We start from the raw sequence: 20,357 nt of genomic DNA, 5'->3' as shown, positions 1-20,357 counted from the left end.
ATTAAAGAGAACATTGCAATAAAAGGGGTGAAGATTATGTCAAGTGTGCTAAGTGGGGAAATTATGTTGCTCCACAGCCCTTTATTGCACTCCTGGAAGAAATGTTGAGGCTACCTAAATTCTGTATAGACTGTGACACGTTTGACATGGTGATGAAGCATGAGCACCAAAGACTACTGCAGTGCAGTGCCACAGGCAGCATTTCCAGGAATAAGCCAGTTCTTAGCACTTACCAAATTCTACATAATACTTGTTAAACACTGTTGCTTTCCTCAAATGTGTGGGTGGAAAAAAGATAGATGGAAAACATTAGCAAACAGAATAATGTGGACAATAAGCACCCATCTGCAGAAGCTTTTTCAAGATGTAAGGCTTCAAGATTACCACGTACACTGGAGGTTAAATGCTAAAAGCTGAACATCTAGCAATGAAAACCCACAGGTTGGTTAATAATGTGGATAAAGAAAAAGCACATCAAATTAGGGAATGAGTTGTTTTAAAGACTTGGGAAATTATTAAATAGATACATCATTAAATGTCCCATACACAGTGTGCACAGTGCTAACCGCTGATGAGTAAGACCTTTATAAGGACCTCTGTAGTTAGGCTTGGCACAGACTGGTGATACTTGTTGACACTGTAGTGAGTTCTTCACTTCACAGTGGGCTAAATGAAACTTTGGTTGGCTTTGGTTTAAAAAAAAAAAAAAAAAAAGGGAACCCAACCTGCAGTAAACGTTGGTCCAAGTCTCCAAACCACCACGGAGTTTGGCGCAGCTCCTTCCCTTAACTTTGAGAAAGTCACACAGCTGCTTTAGCTGTGCTTTTGTAGCTTGTATGAGATTTCTTTACCCTGAGGGTGTTGTTCTCTCCAGGTAAGGAGAAAACAAAAAAGCAAACAAGAAACAAAATCATAATAAAAAATGCAGCTTAATCGTCTGTGTAGAAAACAGACCATGGTTTCACATATAATATCAGAGGAAAATGCATGCTTGTATGTACACAAGAACTGTGTTTCTCCTCATCCTCCCCAGAAGAGGGTTTTGTTCTAGTATCTTGGGCCAAACAAACTTTTGTTTAAAACTTCCTGTTACTTTGCTTTTGTAAAGTCTGGACGTTGCCCAGCATTGATGCAGGGGCCAGAAAACTGGATGAGCAGCTGCTTCCACAACTGGCCCATTGCTGTTCCCCTGCCAGCCCAGTGAGCTGCCAGCTCTCTGCCTGCTGGATGCTTGTGGTCTGTGATCTCAGCTCTATTCCAGCATCCTGGTTGCCCAGCTTGAAGGAGTGCCGCAAGGCCAGTTTTCTTTGTTGTGTGTGCCTCAGGAAAGAATGAAGAAGGAAAGTGCTGTTAAAAATTGCTCCTCAGTTTAACACTAAGCAGCATTATCATTGCAAGTTTACTTAAATCTCTTTACTGAAGTGTTTCTTACTACTAACAAAATGTAAATAAATCAGTATTCAGTTTTCACGAAGAGGAGTGAAGGTGGGAGGAGGGTGCAGCCCTGACATTTCTGCTGAACAAAAAGAAAATCTTTTCCTTTTCCCTGACTGAGATAGGACACTCTATCCTGTAGATTTCCTTTACTGGGTTAGAATGTGTCTCCCTCTTCCAGTCTTCTCCAGTCAGAGGCAGTAATTGTCCTTGTTAGTCTCATATAGAAGCTGGGTGTTTTGTTGGGGCCTGGAGGGTTGGCTTCATGTAATTTGCAATTTACACCTCTAGTTGAAAACTGCCTCAAAGTCACTCTAACTGCTCATAACAACTTTTTTCTCAATGCAGATCTGCGAGTGAGTTACTGCTTTACCAAATTTGAAGATGGAAAATGTTCTGTGCCAAAGTCCCGAAACCACTCCAAACAAGAATGTTGTTGTGCCCTAAAAGGACAGGGATGGGGAGATCCCTGTGAACTCTGCCCAGAGGAAGCAGACGGTGCGTTGTTGACTTGGTAACCTCAGTGTCATGATAATCTCTCAGAACTGAAAGAAGACTGGCTTTCTTATAAGGAAAAATTAGGAACAGTAATTTTTCATAGCTGTTTAACCCTAACAGTTGTCTTTGCCCTCTTTAACGTAGATGGTTTTGCAGTCTCATAAAGCATCTCTCAACTGCACTCAGTGCTTGCTTATAGCTTTATTAATATGATCAGGAGGTGAATGTTTAGCTGTGGAAGTGTCACATACTGCAGTAGAAAGGTAATAGGCTCTATGAGGAAACACCTGCAAGATGCAAATAGAGTTAGTCCAAGTGTAGGAAGAGGTGCCATAAAAATAAAACCCAAGTGTGTTTTTATTTTACAAACAATAGAACTAGATCTACACCTTAATCACTTTGTTGCATTTTGTGACTAAAATTTATTACTTCTTAAAAAAATCTGACTTGCAGTCTTTTCAGTGCAAATGGCTTGCAGAAATAACAGAGAATGACAAAACAGAGGCCTTTATGAGGGAAAGCATCCATGGGCTGTTACTAAAGAAATACTTTCCTTTGTTAGCATCCTCTGTAAGACTGCAACTAAGCATCAAACAAGTCAACAGGCCTTTGTACCATTGTAGTGCAATTTGCTGAACACACTTTAATTCATACTGACAGATGTGGTTAACAGCATTAGTGGTTTCAGCAATACATTAATACAGCTCATTTCACTAATATGTCATGTAGATGTTTTGCAGACAGTCCACACAAAAACAAGGGGAGAAAAGAGAAATCAGATGTGCCAGCTGCAATATTCCTTCTGGGCATATTGCCTGTGTGAGTCATTCATTTGCCCTTGGAGCATTTGAACCAATCAGCTGGAAAACTGTAACACATATCACAGCATTTTGTGGATTTGAAAACAGAACCACAACTTCAGTCTAAGCTGAACCCCAAAATTATACTCTCATCCTACTTGTATTAAAGTTATTTCAACCAACTAGTGACTACAGATGAGATAGTATTTCCTTCAGAAAATCTAAGAGCTCTTTAGTTTATAGTAGAAAAGAATGCAGTCACTGGTACTGATACTTTTAAGATGGAAATTTTGCATTTGTTTGATCCTTGAAGCAAGTTACATAATGCTCATTGTTCACAGCCTTTTACATTTGCACACAGAGGATATCAGATGAAAAGTACAGTTAGTTCATGGCTGTAAGACCAAAGTAAATTCTGTACATTATGTACTATATTTCTGGATCTGAACACGAGAAGGATGAATTGCTGTCTGATTGCAAAGTTTATGGATAATGCTCACCTCCACAATAGAATTTTACTTATGCTCTGAACTTTTTTTTTTCTTTTTTTTTTAAACAGAGGCATTCAGGCAAATTTGTCCATTTGGAATTGGCATCCTTGTTGGACCTGGTGATGCAAGACTGGGTAAGTGCATGAAGTACACAATTGCCAATGCTGTTGTTGCACCATTTTTTATCCATAGACCATTGTGCCTTTCAACTGAGAATCAATATTTTCAAAAGACATAACTTCTGGAAACTTCTCTACTTATTTTTCAACTATTTAAACCAATTTTAAAAATAAATCTCAATGTCTCATATATCAGAAATTAATTTAGCATTTTTAATTTAAGCTTCTCAGACTTTCTAAGAAACTTGTGTAGGACCCAGAGCATGGATCACAGTGTTTCACGGCTTTCCTTGTGTAATATATGTAACCTGTTTCCAAGCTCCAAAAGTGCAAACCACAGTTTGCCACATCCCTTCAGTACATTCTGCTCTCATCCAAGACAGATATCATTTCAGCTATATCATTTAATCAAGGAGCACTAAATGGCTGCTGTTCTTCTTTTCAAGGAGAGCCTTGTGGCATCACTCAGATTTTTATATGACATTTAGAATCAGTTTCTTTTTTTGAGTTCTGAAAGCTTGCCTGTAAGCCAAATTTTGTGCCCACGACCTAATCTGTCAAAACTCAAATAATACCATTTTTTGTTGTTTGGTTAGGAATGTTTCTTGCTAGGATAACACTTGTTCTTTGAGAGAAGTCTAAAACCATATGAAATAAATTACACTTAATGTGTTGTTTGTATTTCTTGTGTTGTTCAGATGTGGATGAGTGCCTTGATCCAGATAACTGTAAATTTGGCCAGTGTATCAACACGGATGGATCTTTCCGCTGTGAATGTCCATATGGTTACATCCTACAAGAAACTCAATGTGTGGGTAGGTACAGCTGCTTCATCTTCCATTTTAAAAGAACTGAATTGCTAAGTATGGCATTAAGGATGTTATGGAGATATGTTATTCTAACGTAGTCTCCATCCACGCCAGTGATCAAAACCTGAGTAGGCAGGGCTTGAGCAACCTGTTCTAGGTCAGTCTTCCTTTGGCTGGGAGTTTGCCCAAGAAAACCACCAGTGATCTCAAGTGACTGTAATTCAATAGCTTAAATGAGTTCTTGTGTTTTGTTGTTGTTGCTTATTAGAGTTTTGTACCTTTTAGTTGAGAATAACTGCGTAGTCTTGCCTTGATTTATTTGCTTGCAGATACTGATGAATGTGCTGTTGGAAATCCATGTGGAAATGGAACTTGCAGGAATGTGGTGGGAGGTTTTGAATGTACCTGTGTTGATGGGTTTGAGCCTGGACCAATGATGACCTGTGAAGGTGAGACTCCCACATGTTAAGGACAGCCACTGCCGTTGTGTGCTGAAACAGCTTCCTCGTTTCAGAAAACAGTCAAGGAGAGTAAAGCAGCTTAAAAAGTCTGTGGAGGATTTCTGAAATGCTAAGCAAAGGTGAAAGTAGAAAATGGACTACTTGGGTTTGTTATGAAAGAAACAGAACAAACAGACAGCACAGCACTATAAAATTACTGTGGTACCCCTGTGCTGAATGGTTTTCATGCTTCGGTCTCTTATTTCAGATATTAAAAAGTGAAAGTGTACAAAGAAGGGAGCAATAAGGAAGATCAGAGTTTTAGAAGAAGCACACAGAAAATTAATTAGAGTAGAATCTTTCAGTGTGGTAAATGTGGTTGAAGAGATATATAATTTAAATTTATAAAGCCACAAGTGGTGAGGGTACCAGAACTAGAGGGAACGTGTTAGACAAACCAAAGCAAACATTTTTATATGTATAGCGCTTACTTAAGTAGTGAAACTCTTTGCTGCAGAACATTAGAGAGGCCACAAATATAAATTGATCCAGAAGGAGTTTGCACAAATTTGTGTGGGAATCCATCACTGGAAATTAAGCTTGATAGTTTGGATGTGGCTTTTGGCTATGGAAGTCCTTAAACTGAGAGGCTGTATCAGGGGAAAGATCTCTGCATACATGGTGCATTTTTTTAAATACTTTTCCCTTAAGTTATAGCCAGAGAGAGGAGAATGTCCTAGGACATTCTGACACTCTTATCTGACCTGACACAGCTGTTCTTCGATTATCTGCCACAATCTAGTTTGCAAAGCCATACAAAAGAATGGTTCTATTTTTGCATCAGCTCACATTAGTTTTATATACAGTTAGAACTTCATTTACTTCCCTGTGGAATTTGGTCAAAAGCTCAAATTGCAGAGGAGTTAGCAGAGTGTAAACATCATTATATGACAGTAATTATTCAAGTAACCCAGAGTGTATGTAAATGCACTTTCTAGTAAGAGCAATGTTTTAAGGAATTCAGTGTATGAAGAAGCTGAATTAGTGAATCTAGAATTTAAAAATACGTAAATAATAAAAATTGAGCCTAGAAATGAAAAAGATAGTTTTAACTTACAGGATTTTGGCAACATTGATGTGGAAATCATTTGCGTTGGCTGTTTCTCTTTGGAGATATTGAGACTTCAGGTAGCTGTGCAAACATGCTGGCATGTCTGATGCCTTTTCCTATACGGAAATCCATAACAAGTAGAAATGTGAGTCTTCAACAGTTAAAATTTAGCCTGTGTTAAACTGGGATCTTTGGCTGTAACTAAAACCTGCGTGTTTAAGTCTGCTGCGTTTTGCAAAAGCGTGTTTCACTTCACATGGTCTTTGCCACTCTGAATCCAGATGTCAACGAGTGCATTCAGAACCCTCTGCTCTGCGCTTTCCGCTGTGTGAACACTTTTGGATCCTATGAGTGCAAGTGCCCTGCAGGGTATGTTCTGCGAGAGGACCGGAGAATGTGCAGAGGTAAAACTCCTACCAGACTCTCACAGTTGTGAGCTAATGATTTCAAGTTCCTGCAGGGGTAGGGCTCTGACTCACTGCAGTAATGGGACAGAGTTTTAATCCCAGGAGGTAATGGCGTCGGAAAGAATTTGGGACGAAATTCTATGGTTTGCATTACACAGTTGATTGTATTATGTATTATGATTGCATTACTGTCCTGCCTGTAAACCTAGGCATCTGCATAAGTGAGGTCACATCAGATGATATGCAGCTCTCTTCAAGGGCACTAGGGAGAAATGAATTTGCTCTAGACTGGTATATCTGGTAGAAAGTACTAAATTTGATTGGATTAAAATTGCAAAGTCAGAATTTCTTATTATGAATTTCGAAGAGCATCTCTCCATATAATGAAGTCTAAACCTTGTGTTTTAGATCAGAATGAGTGTGAAGAAGGCAGTCATGATTGTGACTCAAAACAAATGGAGTGCAAAAACCTAATAGGCACCTATATGTGCATCTGTGGACCAGGTTACCAACGCAGGCCAGATGGAGAAGGTTGTATAGGTAAGTGGCACTGAAGTACTGAAGCTTTTGAAACACACAGTCTCTCAGTAGAGCTGAAAATTTTGGATTTAGCAAAACATTAAAGAACTCAAGGGAAGAATTATGCACCTACCTGCATACTGGATCATCAGTGCTATACACATATCATTTTGCTGTACAGGTGTTCACAGATCTGGGCAGTAAGTGGAAAATCTGGATGTGGCTGTCTGTACAACTAGCTTGCACTGCTATTGATGAATTAATTGCTCATGGTGAGCAGAGAATTGGGCTCACTGTTGTGAGCTTGTTGATCTCTGTTAAAAAGAATAAAGGTAGATATGAATTGTAAAACTTTGGATGACATAAAGAAATGCAGCTATAACTATGAACAATTTTGAAAACCATTGAGGAATATGTTGAAGAGAAAACTTAGAAACAACATCTATAAAGTGAGCTGGACTGCCATCTTTCCTCTGAAAATTAATAGAATTTTTAACAAAAATAAATAATATATGTGCAAGTTTTACAAGATAGTGTTCAGCTCAAAAACTCTGTAAAAACTTCTCTAGTCTGCTTTAATACAGTAATGGACTTGATTTTTCCCATATCATTTAAAAAAAAAACAGATGAGAATGAATGTCAGACCAAGCCTGGACTCTGTGAGAATGGTCGGTGTGTGAACACAGTGGGAAGTTACAGATGTGAATGCAATGAGGGATTCACAGTCAGTGACACTCAGAACGAGTGCCTTGGTAAGTCCAACAGTAACACCCTCATGAATAATCATTTTGGTAACAGGAATTCTGTTGTCTGGGAGTCACGCTAGCTGGGTTTTTTTGGCAGTCAGATGTGACTCTTGTTTTAGGCTGCTTTACAACTTAGTGAGTTGTCTTATTTTGCAGAAGTACTCAGAAGCTTAAACTTAGAAATATAACAGTGAATAAACACGGTCTTGAATTTACATTCCTGCAAGAAGGGGCCTTTTTAAATAGGTGTCCTGCAATTTCAGTCCTCCTGTGCTGGCTGTATGCCGCTTTGATCAGTCACATTGGGTTGGCTAGCTGTGCAAGCTGACAGTGGGGTGGTATCAGCCAGCCTGGAATTGCTCTGCCTTTTCTCTGGGTCTGATTTTCAGCCAATCTTTCTTCTCTGGAATCAAACAGAAATGTATCTTTTTATAAGCATAATGTAACTTGTGTTCCACCTTTTGCTAAATTTCCTGTCTTCTTTGTTTCCCTTAGACGTTGTGCTCTCTTTCTTACTGCTGGTAGTCTTTCACTCTCAGTTGCACAGTCCCAGGGTGAAGTATGCCCTTTCTTTTATATTTCTGACTAAATTCCTAATATCTCATGACCTTCTGGAGGTCATTGCCATTAGGATTCTCTGTAATGCATAATTTGTCTTCCAGACAACAGGGAAGGCTACTGCTTCACTGAAGTCTTACAAAGTATGTGTCAGATTGGATCAAGTAACAGAAACTCTGTCACCAAGTCTGAATGCTGCTGTGATGGTGGCCGAGGCTGGGGGCCAAACTGCGAGGTCTGCCCCTTCCCAGGCACTGTGGCCTTTAAGAAGCTTTGTCCTCATGGTCGGGGATACATGTCCAATGGAGCAGGTACTGACTTACCTAAAAACACCACCTTAGATAATTTAAATTTTTTGGATATCAGTCCAAATTTTCTAAGAGTTTTCATGTGGAGAGAGCACAGTCATTTGGGAGGAGGAAAAGCCAAAGGCCTTTGATGAGAAGGCATCTGTCCTTGCTTGGCAGATATTTATTTGGCATGCTGGCTGACTGACACGCTCTCAGGTGGGAATTTGCATTCTCGCATTTGACTTGTGGGTGCACATCAAGAGCTATTTGTGTACATGAGAGCAAAGTGGTGTTTGATTCATGGAGTTAATATATGATCAGTTCCACTTGTTTGCTTACACTTACAACTTATTGCATTTGAAAGTTAGATTAATGCTCCATTTCATATTTTTCCACTTAATATTTCTCCCTAATCTGTTCAGTGTTTTGTTATGTAGTCTTTTAATTTCTGTAGGGCTTTTTAATGTCAGATCACAAGAACCTACTGTAACTTTATAAAATTAGCTCTTTATGATGTTCTCTTGTGAACTAACCTTCATTTAACTGCAGATATTGATGAGTGCAAGGTTATCCACGATGTCTGCCGTAATGGGGAATGCATCAATGAAAGGGGATCTTACCGTTGTCACTGCAACCTTGGCTATACTACAGATATAACTGGCACTCTTTGCATAGGTAGGTTTTTCATTATGTTCTATGAAAATAAAGTTTATTATGCTGCATGTACATGAAGGTTATTACGAAGAGATGGCTTGTGGAAAGAAATACAAAAACTTTGAAAAATGAGGAAAAAAATGTCCTTCATTAACAGATTTTGAGCATCTTAAAAAACATCACAAATGCTGGCTGTTACCTGGTTGTTATCTGATTTTGCTTATTTTAGATCTGAATGAATGTAATGAGTCCCCCAAACCTTGCAATTTCATCTGCAAAAACACAGAGGGGAGCTTCCAGTGTTCATGTCCGAAAGGGTACATCCTTCAAGAAGATGGGAGAAGCTGCAAAGGTAACAAACAAGCAATTTATTGCAGAAACTTAATGTTTCATGGGCAAATACTAATCCAGGAACATTTAAATAAGGTAAATCTTTACAATGCTAGTTATAATAATTCTAATAGTCTCCAGCTCAAAGATGAACATTGTTTTCAGTGCATTGTCCAGAATCAACAGAGTTTTAACCTACCTCCTCTGCATTATGCTGAATAAAGGGCAACATTGCAGGAGAGACTTTCAAACATTTGTTATATTTTCACTTATTTCCTGTATCTTGTACCAGAGCTCTGACTGAAACTACAGAAGCTTGGGCAGTGATTCTAAATTTGGCATTCTTCAATACAATACCATGTTGCAATCTGCCACTTCTTCTCACATTGACTGACTACAGCTAGAGCAGGCATTACAGTATAATAGCATCTTACAGACAGGTGAGAGTGGTGTCTGTAATCCTGCATTAGCACAGACACTACTATAGCTCTGAAGTCCCATTCGTAATGTGAGGGGCTCCGTGTTCAAGGAATTGGATGCCAGTGTGGAAATGAGATTTAGATTCAAATACCTTTATCTGATACATTATTTATTTGCAGTCACTTCTAAGTCCAGCTGAACTGTCAGATCCTCGCAAGGAAACAAATGAAAAATGTTTGCTTGTTTTTTAGATCTTGATGAATGTGCAACAAAGCAGCACAACTGCCAGTTCCTTTGTGTCAACACTATTGGGGGCTTTACTTGTAAATGTCCTCCGGGATTCACTCAGCACCATACAGCCTGCATTGGTAAGTGATGTGAGAAACACAAAAGAAACAGAAGCACCTTTGGTCTGTGGAAATGTCAAATGAAACTACTTTCAGCAAAACGCACTTTCTGATCTGCATGTTGGGTCTTCTAATGATCCTCTATTATTGGTGTGAAGATGTCTGAAGACTGGAATACTGAACTGCACTTTTTTTTTTCTTGGTGAAAAAAAAAAGAAGCATTTCCTTTCCCAAAGCTGTTCTTAATTTTTTTTAAATTAAAATTGTCAGCTCTTCTGTAGTAAAAAGTGAGAAATGGAGTGGGCAGTAAGCCAGCTACGTTGCTAATGTCTCTTTACTGCTTGTCACAAACCTTTCATTGTCAGCATTGCTAAATCATCATCTTTACTATGAAGAATAAAAAGTAACACTCAGACTTTGATTTCCTTCAGATAATAATGAATGTGCTACAGAAATTAATTTATGTGGGGCAAAAGGTATTTGCCAGAATACTCCGGGAAGTTTTGTGTGTGAATGTCAGCGTGGCTTCTCACTCGACCAGACTGGGCTTAGCTGTGAAGGTAGGTGCAGCACAGAGCATCGAATTTCATCTCATCTTGCTTTCCTACATCTTTTCTCATCCTGCTGTTGTCCAAGGAAGGATATACAGTGTTAGAACCAAATCCTATCGAGTATATTCAGATTGAAGGGAGGATGGGATTTAGAAGTTTATCAACAGGGACATATTTCTCTTCATGGGTGTGAAGACATTGATAACCTGTGGGATTCTAGAGAGCTGAAATCTTCTGAGGATACTTCAATTTAGTCTGGAATGTTTTAGTTTACGAACCACAAGTTCAGTGGACTTCTGTCAAATCCTGCCTGGATTTCTGAGGGACTCACCAAGGACAGGAAGTCTTGCATCTGCAAGGTGACCTATGGGTTTTTCACGGGCTGTTGGCTTTATTTCTCTGGGTCCCTAGAGCCTTTTCACAGAACAGGGTTTGGTTTGCTTTGAAAAAAGTTATCTTGGGATTGCTGGGTTTGATGCTTAGGTAAAAGCAAGGAATTCTTCACTTTGGAGGTTGGATCCTTTGGAAAGCCTTTTTTGGCTTTCTGCTCTCTGCTCCACAGCAGAATGCAGTAGCTATGGAATCTGTGGGTGGATTTGAGCCTTTGGTGTTTTTCTGCCATAAGTTCTTGCTGTAGAACCAGAACTCCAAACCTGAAAGGCCTGAAGTGGTCTCCCATTGCTGGTCAGGGTTTTGGAATAACCTGCATTATCCCTGTACGTATGGATGATTACTTGTAACACAGTTTTCAAATTAGTACAATTTGAGCCTCTCTCCCAGAATTCAGAGTGTATCTCACCTTTTTAGATGTTGATGAATGTGATGGAAACCATCGGTGTCAGCATGGCTGCCAAAACATAATCGGAGGATACAGGTGTAGCTGCCCACAAGGATATCTCCAGCATTACCAGTGGAACCAATGTGTTGGCAAGTCATTTTTTATAGTTTCTGTATGGAAATGCATGCAGCAACAAGTCAAGGGCAATGGTTCAGTTTGCCATATATTTTTTTCTGATCATAATTTACTACATTCAGTGGAGTTACATTTCAAGTTGAGTTGTCCTGGAAAGGCAGTTGGTTTGAAACAGCCAGTAGCTCATATCCTGGCTCGATGAGGTAAGTACAAACAAGGTGAGCTTTGAGGGTGCAAGATGTTGTATTGATTTTGAAGAAAAGTGCATTACTCACATGTATCTTGTGATGTGAACGAAGGAAGTCTTCTCAGCCATGCAGCAGTCTCCAATCTGAGAGTTGGTTAAACCTGGCAGATTCAAAACTAAAAGTTTGGGTTGTTATATGGTAAAATTAAACTTCTGGAGTAAATAATTTTAAATTCTATTAAAATCCTACTCAATCCATGCTTTTATCATTTGTTACAACACCTACAGCAAGCTTGCTGTGTGTAAGTTCTTTACAGAATCAGTCTTTTCTCATAACTGACTAAAGCTGCTGCCATCTGTCTAAAGATGATTCCTTGCAGCTTTGGAATAGAATTTACTAGTTATAAGTGACAAAAGCTAGTGTTCTTTATTTATTTTAAGAAGTAAATACACTGGAAAATTAAAATGCATATTTCTTTTTGTCTAAAATTTGGTTCTCTGAGCTGTCTTAGATGAGGCTGCATGTGCAGAGGTTGCGTCGCTGCGGGGTATGACATGAGCAGACAGAACGGGGTCCTCTGCAGGAGTCATGAGAAATGTCTCTGTATCTTCCCATAGCATGCAGCATGTGCAAACAGAAGAAGCACTTCAATAAGTTTTCCTCTCGTGACAGCTTTGTGCAGTTTCAGTTACATCTAATGGGCTTCACATAGGCTAGTCTTGTGTAGATAGCGGAGATGTGTTTGATTACTTTGAGAACAAAGAGCTTCGTATCTCTTTGTTTAGCTTTCTTTGCTTTCAGAAACATAAAAATGCCTTAGCTTGTTAGCACTGTGGTGCTCTGGGGAGATCTCTGTTCATCGTGCTTACCAAGTTTCCTGACGTTTTATGCAGTCCTTGCTGTGACATTTGCTCGCTTGTGATCCAGTGCTTAATGCTGATTGCATACAAGAGAACAAGGAGGAACTCAAATACAGGATGGCCTTGAGTGCTAACTAAACTAGCAGAGCATAGAGTTGAATTAGAATCTAATAATTGGCACGAGAGAAAAATCAGACAAGCCTGTAAGAACTAGCAGTTCTGACTGCTGGAAGACACTGTGGAATGTGAAAGAGTGCAGCTCTGCTGCAGTTTTGCAATATATCCTTGCTGTTTCTGAGTCTTCCTGACTGACATCTTTAAACTCAGTGCATTTCTAGCCTGGTTCTCAAACAAGGTGAACACTTTTATCTTTTGTGACCATGGACTACTGTTCAGGTTTCAGGCAGGACTATCAGTTTCTGAATTCTCAGGCCTCAATGAAAGAACGCTTTAGCAACAAATACTTTCATCAGAGACTTCACTAGGGAAAATGAGACTTGAGGGGAAAAACTTGGCTAACACTTTCACCTTCTTGGACGTGAGGCAGTCCAGGCAGAAACCCAAAACAGTGGCACATGAGACCTGGTTTCATCACCTGCTCACAGCACCTCTCATTCCTGCTGAGGCTGAGCATGGCAGAGCTGTGTGTATTGGAGTGCAGAACACCAGAGTGCAAAGCTGACACCTGATGGCACAGCTTGCATACAGTCCAAGGCTCCTGTACCTTTTCCTCAACAGTCACCTAAAATATGGGAGCTAACCTTGGTGATGTCCACGTTCTGTTTGCTGTGGAACAAGGCAGAGTATGTATCCTTGTGGTTCAGCAAGTTTCTGTGGTTCAAATATTCATTTATGGAGTTGACCTAATTGCTATGAATTCAGATGTGTTCGGTTTGTTGAGCATTGAAACGTCAATCTAAGTTAATAGCAAAGCTCGTATGGGCTTAGTTAAAATTCAGACCCAAGTTTAACTCTTCAGGTCCTCACATGTTCACTTTTGATGTCTGTAATTATATACTTATGATACTTTCCTAGATCTCCTGGGCATAACATGGGGGAAGAATCCATGTAACAGGCATTTCTGTAACAATTCCTCCATATTACTTTGCAATTTCAACTCTGCAAACAGTTTGTGCCTTTTTTAGCTTATTTGATGAAGTGTTCAGGGACTTTTGATGTTGATACAGCACATATTTAGATAATCACTGAAGAATGCTTTGGTTCCTCCCATGCCTTGTGCAGACAATTCTGTGGAGCACCCTGCAAAATCACCCTGCAAAGAGTAGAGCATCACTTTTTAAACAAAAAGCAAACAGTCACATTGTTTGGGAAAAGACAGTAATGCTCTGAATTAGCACTTATTCTCCTCTAACCTGGACGTGTAGGTTGGAGATGCTGCTCTGGGCTTTGTATGTTTATCCATGCTGGGATTTTCAGTGCTTGGAAAAGGTGTCAGAGCCTGATTCCCTCTAGTTTTTCTTTGATCTTGAGTAGATTATGGGATTACTAGGATGGGATTACTAGACCAGATCCTCGACCTTATAAAGTTTTATCCTCAGGTTTTTTTTTCTGGAACAAGAAATGTTCCCTCCTCTGCTTCTCAGCTGTTGAGAGTACGAACTGACGTAGTATGAGATATCTGCAGTACAGTGGCCCAGGTGTTGCTCTACTGTCTGGCATAGTCACCTCCTAGCAGCCAGGGTTGAGGCCGAGCCCTGCTCTTTGTTTCTGTGCATCTGGTACAGCAGCACCTCTTTCTGAAGGGGTAGGTTGGACTGACCTGAGAGTGGAAATTAACATGGTGTGTTCTTCTTCCTTTCCAGATGAAAATGAATGTCTAAGTGCACACATTTGTGGAGGAGCATCTTGCCACAATACTTTGGGAAGCTATAAATGTATGTGCCCTACCGGATTTCAGTATGAACAGTTTAGTGGAGGTTGCCAAGATATCAATGAATGCGGTTCTGCACAAGCCCCATGCAGTTATGGTTGTTCAAATACTGAAGGTGGCTATGTCTGTGGATGTCCACCTGGTTACTTCAGAATAGGACAAGGGTAAGGGATTCTCATTTTAAACTAACAGACATAAAGGCGACGTAACTCGCTCTCTTCTCTGTAGTGTGGAGCAGCAGAACCAGGGTGTTATCACCACTGAGAGAGATGGACAGGATTGTGGAGGTGCTCAGGAGTTGGATTCACCTGCTTCTTTTGGAGATGAGGGAGGAGCTACAGGGTTTTAGTGTTAAAGGAAATCTGATCACAACAACCAGATTCCATAATCCCTTTAAAGTTACTGCTTTCACCTCTCTCTTGCACACCCCAGCAGCCAGCCAAGCTATCTGAGGTCACCTCTTGGGAGCTGACACCTCTCACTCTGATTTGTGGTGTACCACTTGTCTGTTTTAAAAGCAAAGCAAAACAAGCCTTGCCAGCTCCAAAGACAAATCACAGAATCACAGAATCACAGAATCACCCAGGTTGGAAGGGACCTCAAGGATCATGTAGTTCCAACCCCCCTGCCTAGCAGGGCCACCAAACATACACATTCAGATCAGGTTGCCCAGGACCCCGTCCAACCTGGCCTTGAACACGTCCAAGGACGGGGCATCCACAACCTCCCTGGGCAGCCCGTTCCAGGGCCTAACCACTCTCCTAGTAAAGAACTTCCCCCTAACATCCAACCTAAATCTTCCCTCCTTCAATGATCCTATACAGGTGGTGATTGGAATTACAATTTCATATGCTCATATGTTCTTGTATGTTTCATATTCTTATGTGTTCCAAATGAATTACTTTTTGAATAAATGTCTGCTTTATCAAGGAAACCAATTTTCACTTGCCCAGTTGGGAGTGTTAGGGCAGTGCATCATGTTGGACCAAGCACTGAACTGGAAAGCAGAAAGATTGTGCTTTAAATTTTAGAAGTGACTAAAAGCTTCGGGATGCTCACTTGAACTACATTATGAAAGACCCCAATTCTCAGATTTTTCTGCACCTCCTGAAAATTGGTCACTCATTGCGTCTTAGGTTGGATGACAGAAATAACTAACAACTTCTTGGAGCCTAAACTGGTGTTTTTAAACATGTTGCATATTGGCAGGCCTCTTTTAGACAAAGCCCCATGGAAACAGATTCTTGAAATCAAAGAGGTAGTTGCTTTGTGATTCAATGAGAATTTTGCCTGTTAAATTGGACAGAAAATTTCCTGGGAAATGAGTGCAACACAGTTTCTTCATTATTTGTATTCACAGTCCCCAAATTTAGCTTTTGTTAAGATACCTGTCTCACTGGAATTAATTTTGGATTTCTTCCTTCCTCAGACACTGTGTTTCTGGAGTTGGGCTAGGCAAAGGTCAAGGACAAGAGCTTTCACTCAGCGGAGAAATGGATGACAACTCCCTCTCTCCAGAAGCTTGCTATGAATGTAAAATCAATGGCTATCCCAAGAGAGGAAGGAAGCGCAGGAGTACTAACGAAACTGCAAATGAAGCAGAGGTAATTGACCCTCGGGGGGGGAAGGGGTTTGTTATCTTATGAAAGCCAGTCTCGGATTGATGAATGCCAAAAAGCAATCCCATGGGAAAAATTTTTATCCTGAAGTAGACCAAGGGGCTGGTTTTGGGCACCAGGTGTCTGGGTCAGGGCTTTCTGAAATTGTTCTGTCACTGTCACACAAAGGTTGTCCCATGCAACCCTTTGATTCCCACTACCTACATTGCATCAACACTAAAATAAACACCCACCCAGCTGTCCTGAGGACAGTGCTCTCACCCGCCAAACGGGCTCTTGGTGTAAGAGGATGGCAGGCAGTAAAGCATTTGTGTGACCTTGTGGCCAGAAAGGCGGCATGCAGTGGACAGGGTGGATGGACCTCTCCAAGCAGGATCGTGTTGTGTCTGGGTCCAGAGCCCACAGCAAAGCAAACAAAGAGCATTGGATGTGAACATTGAACTTCGAGGGAGCCCAGAGCATCCCAGTGCTGCAGCTCTTCCTGGGGCTCATCCACACACTCACAGTCACTCAAGCTGCCAGCTTGGGGCCAAAGCTGTCAGTGAGGTCACCTATTGTACTCACTGCTGGTCCAGGCAGAATTAGGGAGGCTGAGCTTCATCTGTCATCACCTGGAAGTTGCTAGGGACAGAGACAGGTTTCTGTTTGCCTCTCAGTGGGATAACTGTGTGCCAGTGAATGTGTAAAACCTATTGCAGTGCTCACCCAACTCCACTTCTTTCTAGCTGTTGTCATTGGTTTCTTTTATATTAACCAAACATTAACAAGTGGTATCTGCACTCATGTTTATATGAAAACTTAGCTGCTGTGTGACAAGTTTTATCTTTCTATGAAGAAGAAGGCATCCTTTTTCATTCATCCTGGAGGGAAATATTTTCCATTAGTTCTTGGCAAATGTTTTGAGAAGTAGCATTAATGAAAAGTAAATCCTTTACCAAACCCCACCTGCTGGAGTTTGTTCTGTATTGGTCACAACACTGGGGCACAATGTGATTGTTCTACTGAGGTGGTTTGTTCTACTGAGCTTGTCACACATTGTCCAAAAGTCACTCTCCCAGCATGAGTACAAAAGTTGTAGTACAAGTGCAATCTTACAATAGTCCCTTGCGTTACCTGAGGCTTATTTTACCTTGGAATACAGGGTCAGAATGCCCAGTTGAGTCATTCAGTCCAATGTCCCGCACAAGTCACTACGCTTAAATCTTCTTCCCACCAGTTAAATGTAGGCTTTAAAAACAATAAACAGCTTGCAGGAGAAATGTCACCAAGTCCACAGTCATTCAACTTCTCACTTCTTCATCCATTCTATGGTGACAGTGGTGTTACAGATGAAGGGATCTGACCTGATCTAGCCAGGGAAGCAGTAGGTCATGGCAGGTGTCAACTGCGGTATTTGCCATTCAGCTAAAAGTACGTGCCCACATATGTAAATGTGTGTTTCATTCAGAATTTAATAGAGATACACTGAACACTCTTGTACAGAAGTGTTGTTAGACTGTCATGACCCTGAGCTGCCATGTGTGTTCTCTGCTCACATGTATATGTGATAGAGCTTGCTTTTCCATACATGAATACAGGAGATCTGAGGGCAGGTTAGCTGTTTCCATTGTGTGCTCAGCGTATGGCTCTGCTAACATGGGAAAACAAGAGAGTAAGAGAGTGCTTTTGACCAGAAGAGTGGACACTTGATTTTGAGCAGAGTGTGGTTGTAAACTGTTTCTGCAACACGTTTCAAATTTCTCTGTGCTTGGTGCTGGGTAAGGGCATTTGTCTGAGATGATGTGTATCTTCCTTTCCAAATTATAGCGTTTAGCTGATGTGCTGTCTGAAGTGTTTTCAGTCTGCCCCTGCAGCGTGACTCACACATACAAGACTTGGGAAGTACAGTGATGTCACTTGGAGGCAGGGGGTAATGCTCCTTGTCCAGCAGCCTGCCCCCAGTTCCATGTCTAAACAGAGCAAATATCACAAAGTAGAAAACTCCTACCTAAACGAATGCCTCTCCCACAGACCATGCTGTCTTCTGTGCATCATTCCTGTTAGCTTGTGATTTCCCTGACAGAGAGGCAGAACAACAGGCCTTTGCAGAGTGTAGGACACTGGGCGCAGACACTGAGCACAGCCAGATGTCAGGCAGCAGGACCCAGATGGAGAAACTGTGTGCCTCCATTACCATGCAGGGGCGGTGTCAAAGACTCTACTTTATTCTGACAACCACTAAGCCTCCAAGAATGGTTTAGACAGAGGACTTTATAGATCTCCTTTTAAAAACTATTTCATTAATAATGGATGAGCTGGCTGAGAAATACACATACAGATGCCTGTGAAACGTTCTCTGACAAAGGCAGCTAACATCATTTGTTCTTGTGCAGGATGAGCAAGAGCTGGAGCCTCCAGTCAGTCTTGCCAGCTGGGATATTGAGAAAGCAGCAGTCTTTTCTATCAACATCTCCGATCTCAGTAACAAAGATCGCATCCTGAAACTGCTTCCTGCCCTCACAACACTGACAAACCATAACCGATATTTAATTGACTCCGGAAACGAAGATGGTTTCTTTAGAATCAATAAGAAGGACGGAATAAGTTACCTTCATTTCACAAAGAAGAAGCCAGTGCCTGGAAACTATTCATTACAAATCAGTAGCATTCCACTCTATAAAAAGAAGGAACTTAACCAGCTTGAAGAGAAACATGACAAAGACTACCTCAGTGGTGAGCTGGGAGATAACCTGAAAATGAAAATTCAGATATTGCTTCATTAATTCATCAACCAAAGACCAAATAATTAAACCAAAGATAGATAGGTAGGACTGAATATTTCTCCCAATCAGATTCTCCATATCATAGGTACAATCTTACATGAGTACATTTGTATGAACGAGCACTATTATATTATTACATAAACAAGGTACAGGATGAATACCCTAGCTCAAAACAACCACTTTCTCAGGCTTTTAACTGTAGCTGAGCTACCTTGATATGTTGAATCTTGAAAACTGGGACTTTTGCCTTTGGAAGTTGGCCACTGATGCTGAGACACGTCATCATTTCAGCAGAGGTACACGAATGTGCTTTCAACTGATGGACAGCTCTATTTTTGTAATTCTTAAACTTCGCTTCTCCAACTACAACTTACTAGGTCAGCCATTTATGATATCCATTTGGTGCTAGTAAATTTCCAACCTAGATTTATAAATGCACTGTAATATTTACACAACTTAGAAGCCAAAATTGCCATTATTCAGTCTAAATACTTCAATCAACCAAAGTTAGCTCAGTAGTTTATCTCAGTTATGCCTATAATACATTACATGTAAATTAAGTGTGTGTATACTGTAATCATGCTATTTTTATCAATGAAGCATTTGTAAACTAGATTAATAATACCCTTAATGTGAGGGTTTGTAATGGTGCTTATAAGACCAACTACTTGTTAACTGTATACACAAACCTGATGATAAAGTTTCTGTGACTTGCCAAAATGCACTGAGGTCAGTAGGGACCATTAAACATTCTCAAAAGTCAGATGACAATCAGTGCCATCCTACGCCATGACATTATGTAACATGTCAAGAGTACCCATAGTCATTCATATCAGCAAGGGTTCAATGTCATAAATGTCACAATAAAACAGTTTTTTTTTTTAGTTTATTCTGTGGCTTTGTGTTCTTGCTGAAAGTGATAAACTGAATTCTTACATTTCAGGCATTTTGGTAGGGTTTGTTGTCTGTATGTGTGCACAGGTGGTTTCTTCTTGAAGGCATGCTGCTACCATTTGTTCACTCTTCGTGCAAAGAAAGAACAGAGGAAATACAGAAAGCTTCGCAAATCTAAGCAGCAGTGGAACTCTAAAATAATTGTGTGGCTCCAGAAAGTGCATTAGAACATTTCTGATGACTTTACCTGAATAATCAAATCAGTCAGTAACGTTGACGGCCAGAGCATGCAGAAGTGGATGTTAAGTCACTGTGCAGAAAAAAAAAATCCACATTTAATCATATGAAAAGTCTTTTGCTAAAACTGCCTAGTTCTAAATATTCAATTCTTTTACCCCTCCTTCAACAGCTGTTCTCAAATAATCTAAGACTGATCACAAAGGCGTAACCCAGTACCAAAAGCAGCCATCGGTTGTAGATGCATTTTAATGTGGAAGGAGTTATTCAATGATGCCGGTGTTCTCGTATACTCAAGTGCTGCAGTGCATCTTCTAGCAGCTGAAGAACATTCTACTGAGAGGTGATGCTTCAAAATCTGGGGCAGAAATGTAGCAAATGGTGTCACTGGAAATTCTGATTAGGTTGCATTGTGATTGATAGAGAGAACATACACTGAGCCATGCTCATTTTGAAAAGGAAATGCACT

At 40.5% G+C, this 20,357-nt stretch overlaps 1 protein-coding gene across 1 annotated transcript in view; it reads left to right on the top strand.

Annotated features, from left to right (window-relative positions):
• The window catches only part of FBN1 (fibrillin 1), a 145,796-nt gene extending 126,150 nt beyond the window's left edge, over window positions 1–19,646 (top strand). Inside the window, exons 50-65 of the mRNA XM_042875783.1 lie at window positions 1,783–1,932; window positions 3,292–3,357; window positions 4,041–4,157; window positions 4,481–4,600; window positions 5,984–6,106; window positions 6,518–6,649; window positions 7,255–7,380; window positions 8,037–8,243; window positions 8,772–8,897; window positions 9,106–9,228; window positions 9,878–9,994; window positions 10,405–10,533; window positions 11,332–11,451; window positions 14,309–14,540; window positions 15,806–15,980; window positions 18,368–19,646. Coding sequence (XP_042731717.1) covers window positions 1,783–1,932; window positions 3,292–3,357; window positions 4,041–4,157; window positions 4,481–4,600; window positions 5,984–6,106; window positions 6,518–6,649; window positions 7,255–7,380; window positions 8,037–8,243; window positions 8,772–8,897; window positions 9,106–9,228; window positions 9,878–9,994; window positions 10,405–10,533; window positions 11,332–11,451; window positions 14,309–14,540; window positions 15,806–15,980; window positions 18,368–18,757 — 2,453 coding nt within the window. The 3' untranslated portion in view covers window positions 18,758–19,646. The remainder of the gene's footprint in view (window positions 1–1,782; window positions 1,933–3,291; window positions 3,358–4,040; window positions 4,158–4,480; window positions 4,601–5,983; window positions 6,107–6,517; window positions 6,650–7,254; window positions 7,381–8,036; window positions 8,244–8,771; window positions 8,898–9,105; window positions 9,229–9,877; window positions 9,995–10,404; window positions 10,534–11,331; window positions 11,452–14,308; window positions 14,541–15,805; window positions 15,981–18,367) is intronic.
• Window positions 19,647–20,357: the final 711 nt, after the last annotated feature.

Source organism: Lagopus leucura, unplaced genomic scaffold (assembly GCF_019238085.1).
Source record: "Lagopus leucura isolate 7727_CA_CO unplaced genomic scaffold, USGS_WTPT01 Super-Scaffold_100015, whole genome shotgun sequence".
Lineage (NCBI taxonomy): Eukaryota > Metazoa > Chordata > Aves > Galliformes > Phasianidae > Lagopus > Lagopus leucura.
Note: the sequence above shows the minus strand (reverse complement) of the source record. Positions and strands in the feature narration are given on the sequence as shown.